We start from the raw sequence: 4,419 nt of genomic DNA on the forward strand, positions 1-4,419 counted from the left end.
GTCTTCACTCTCCCCTTTCCTCTGGTGGTTTTATTTCCCTTCTAAGAACTCAGCACAAGAAGAGAAGGGGTTTAACACTCAACACACACAAATGATAAATTAACAAGACATAGTGCAACACACCATCTCCAAGACACTCAGCTTTTGTTTTGTTTTCTCTTTGTAAGTGGGAACATGGACAAACACACCCATTCAGGTGCATTCTATATGTTTGCGGCTTTTACCGTTCAGGCATTAATTTCTCCCTGACGTTTCTTCAGCCTGATCTTCAAACACATGGTCATCGTGAAGGCCAAGCTCGGCCAGAGCTTCCTGATGGAGATCCAGAAGTTCAGGGACCAGAGCGAGGAGTACCTGGCCCTCATGTGGCAGCGCCTGGCCCTCAACTCCAAGAGCGTGCACGGCGAGCTGGCCTGCTACCACAACGCCATCCAGGCCCTGCAGGTTGGCGGGGCGCTGCTGGGGGCCCGCGCTCGGGCTGGGGAGGCGCCCGGTGCCTTGGGAGGAGAGTGGGGCAGGGGGCAGAGCCAGGCCTGAGACGCCGTCCTCCTGCCCAAGGGATGTGGTCCTTGAGAGGCTGCGGTGGGGGGGGCGGTGGCCAGTGGGTCAGGGAGGACACAGGGCTCTGCAGAGTTTGGGGGTCCTTGGGGACAGCCCGCACCCCCAGAAGCTAAGACACAGGTTCCTCTCGATGCACTTGGAGATCTGGGGGGGCAGGCCCCTCGATTTGAGCTCTGTCAGGTTGGGGTGTCCCCCAGGAAAGGGTCCAAGCACAGGCTCCTGTGGTCAAGCAGAGGCCTGGCTCCCCGACAAGTGGCCATGGGCGCCCCTGCACCTCGCTCCTGAAGCCAGGCCAGGGCTCCCAAGGCCAGGTTGGGGGGCCACTGGCCAAGCTTTTCGTAAATTTGCAGGGCTGTGCAGCCCCCGTCTCAGTCCGTTTCAGAACACTTTGGCACCCCCAACCCCCAGGTCGGTTGGCATCCTGTCCTTCCCCACCTCCCCACCAGCCCCAGGGAGCCGGAGTCACAAGGATGGGAGCAGGCAGGCAGGTCTTCTGGATCTGGCCGCCCTCCTGGGGCCTTGTCTGTGGAGGCGCGCATCAGGGCTTCACTCCCAGCGGCTGGGCAGCCTTCCATCCTGTGGGTGGACGTTGTGTCCCCAGCCTGTGTGTTGCTTCCACTTACTAGCTCTGTGACATACGTGTGCAGGAGTTTGCACAGATGCGTGTGCAGTTATTCTCTTGGGCACATACCTGGGAGTGAACTGCCAGGCCACGTGATGACTTTCTAACTACTTGAATACTGGTATGACTTGCATTTCCCTAGTCACTAATAGCAAGCATCCTCTCATGCCCTCGTTGGCCATCTGCATGTCTTTGGAGAAATGTCAGATCCTTTGCAGATTTTTTAATTTGGTCGTCTGTCCACTTATTATTCAGTTCAGTTCAGTTCAGTCACTCAGTCATGTTGGACTCTTTGCGACTCACAGCACACCAGGCCTCCTTGTCTGTCACCAACTCCCAGAGTTTACTCAAACTCATGTCCATCAACTAGGTGATGCCATCCAACCATCTCATCCTCTGTTGTCCCCTTCTCCTCCTGCCTTCAATCTTTCCCAGCATCAGGGTCTTTTCCAATGAGTCAGCTCTTTGCATCAGGTGGCCAAAGTATTGGAGTTTCAGCTTCAACATCAGTCCTTCCAATGAATATTCAGGACTGATCTCCTTTAGGATGGACTGGTTGGATCTCCTTGCACTCCAGGGGACTCTCAAGAGTCTTCTCCAACACCACAGTTCAAAAGCATCAATTGTTCAGTGCTCAGCTTTCTTTATAGTCCAACTCTCACATCCATACATGACTACTGGAAAAACCATAGCCTTGACTAGATGGACTTTTGTTGACAAAGTAATGTCTCTGCTTTTTAATATGCTGTCTAGGTTGGCCATAACTTTGCTTCCAAGGAGTAAGCTTTTAATTTCATGGCTGCAATCACCATCTGCCCCCCAAAATAAAGTCAGCCACTGTTTCCACTGTTTCCTCATCTATTTGCCACAAAGTGATGGGACCGGATGCCATGATCTGTTTTTTTAGTTTTTTGAATGTTGAGTTTTAAGTCAGCTTTTTCACTCTCCTCTTTCACTTTCATCAAGAGGCTCTTTAGTTCTTCTTCACTTTCTGTCATAAGGATGGTATCACCTGCATATCTGAGGTTATTGATATTTCTCCCGGCAATCTTGATTCCAGCTTGAGCTTCATCCAGCCCAGCATTTAGTTATCGTTGGGTTGTAGATATTCTTTGTGTGTTTTGGATACAAGTCCCTCATCAGATACATGATTTGTAAGTATTTTCTGTCATTCTGTAGCTTGTCTTTTCAGCTGCTTTCTCATTTTCTTGATGATGTCATTTGTAGCACAGAAGTTTATCATCTTGATGAAGTCCAATTAATGTATTTTTTCTGCTGCTGGAGCTTGTGCTTTAAGCTTTGTACCTGAGAAACCGAAGTGTAATCCACAGCCATGAAGATTTCTACGTTTCCTTCCAAGGGAGTCATGATTGCAGCTCTCATGTTTAAGTCCTTGCTCCATCTGGAGTTGAGTCTTGTATCTGGTGTGACGTGAGGTCCTGCTCTGTTCGTTGGTCTGTGGCTCCCAGTCTTCCCAGCTCCACTGTTGAAACGATGACCATTCTCTCTTCCATGCCACTTATCCCCATCACCTGTCTTGAACAGCTCCTGTCAAAGCCACCAGTGGCCACCATGGCCATTCTGAGGCCCCATCTGAGCCCTTCTCTGTGCTGATGGTCATGTGTCACCTGGCTTCCAGGCCGCCCTCTAGTGCCATCTGCCCACATATAATGAGGGGGGACCTGCTCAGGGTCCATCCATGCCCCCTTCAGCACCCCCCACGGTGGTGTCCGGCAGCGTCCTAGGCTGGTCCATCCTGCCCTTGCGTCCCCTCCACCTGGCCGCCTGCCCCTGCCCTCAGACTCCTGCCCCTCCGGCCACGCGTCCTCCTAGGCGCAGGGTGTGGGGCCCAGTCTGAGGCCCAGCAGGTGAAGGGCGGGCAGGCTCCTCAGAGTAGGGGCGGGGGGCAGCGCCTGCCATCCTGCAGCGGTGAGTGATCACCAGTGTCGGGTCTGAGCCGGCAGGCCTTGGGCCCAGTACCTCCCCTGCCCTCCGCACCCTGTGGGCCACGCGCTGGAGGAGCCCCCGTGCCGAGGTCAGAAGGCCGGCAGGGAGCCCCTGAGGCCTTCATTGCCCCAGGGGTGGGTGGAAGGGGCACGGGGGCCTGCAGAGGGCCTGGCGGGCGGGCCGTGGGGCGTCCACAGGGCGCGGAGGCCGGGGACACTTGCCAGGCTTTTACCCTGCTGCCCATCTCCCATGGCGGTCTGGCCGAGCCTGGTGGGCACCCTCTACTCTCACAGTGGAGGAACATGATGCCCGTGGTGGGTTCTGCGGCGGCCGCATGGCTGCTGCGTGGCTGCCACGTGTTCCAGCCTTTTCTGTTGGATCCTGAAGAAGCCAGAGAGTGAGTGGCAGAAGGTGGACTACATCATGGAGTTCAGCGAGTGGCTGTACTACAAGCAGTTCCCTCTGGAAGACGTGATCTTCCACCTCAAGTGGGCGATCGACATCCTGCTGAGGATGCAGCCCGTGGGGGGCGTCCCCGAGCCGGCCGGCGTGGGGGCCGTGGATGCGGAGGATACAGGTGAGGGGTGCCTCTGGCTGGCGGTGGGCCACCCGCCACTGGGGGCTCCTGGGCACCGCCGTCCCCACATCCCCCTGCCAGGCACACTCCTTGTGGGCTTGCCCAGGTTAGGACCCTGCCACGCTCGCTGGGTGCCCATCCTTGCGTCCACTAGGGCCCGTGCAGCCGGCACGCCCAGCCCAGTGCCGTGAGGGAGGTTGGCGGCTGACGGACTGAGCAGAACTTGCTTCAGGGAGGTGGTGGGGGGTGTGGTGTGGCCGCTCAGCAGCTGCTCTGGGTGCCCACTTGGGGGCCAGCGTGAGCGCCGTCACCAGAGGGCGGAACTTGCCCCCAGGAGGATGGTGCTCCGGGCAGCAGAGGGCCCCAGGGCCGCTGGCCGGCATTCCCAGCCCCAAGGCGGCCGCTTCCTAGGCCTGCAGAGTTCAGGGTGGGAGAGGGGCCGCCTCCTGTCTGCAGGAGCTAGAGGCTCAAGGGCTCGTACGCTTGGTGTCCAGCCCCTTCTGGGTGTGTCTGCATGCCCAGCTCAGCCAGCTAGAGGGAACCATGGTGGGCGGGGGGCTCCAAGTACACACCAGAGCCCAGACCCCTACCCCAGCCTGGGATGTGGCCAGTGTCCCTGCAGGCAGGCCAGGGGAGCCCTGGGAGGCCTGTCCCTGAGGCTGACCTTGAGCCCTGGGAGGGGGGCGCTGCCCCCTCCAGAAGAGAACCAGCC

General features: G+C 57.3%; 1 protein-coding gene across 1 annotated transcript in view; it reads left to right on the forward strand.

The window, feature by feature from the left end:
- CFAP46 (cilia and flagella associated protein 46) overlaps window positions 1-4,419 on the forward strand; it is a gene marked incomplete at its 5' end in the record, with an annotated part of 97,130 nt that overhangs the window by 49,289 nt on the left and 43,422 nt on the right. The window contains 2 exons of the mRNA XM_010859553.1: window positions 261-444; window positions 3,518-3,707. Of these exons, the coding sequence (XP_010857855.1) occupies window positions 261-444; window positions 3,518-3,707 (374 nt within the window). The remainder of the gene's footprint in view (window positions 1-260; window positions 445-3,517; window positions 3,708-4,419) is intronic.

Source organism: Bison bison, unplaced genomic scaffold, assembly GCF_000754665.1.
Source record: "Bison bison bison isolate TAMUID 2011002044 unplaced genomic scaffold, Bison_UMD1.0 scf7180017864456, whole genome shotgun sequence".
Taxonomy (NCBI): Eukaryota; Metazoa; Chordata; class Mammalia; order Artiodactyla; family Bovidae; genus Bison; species Bison bison.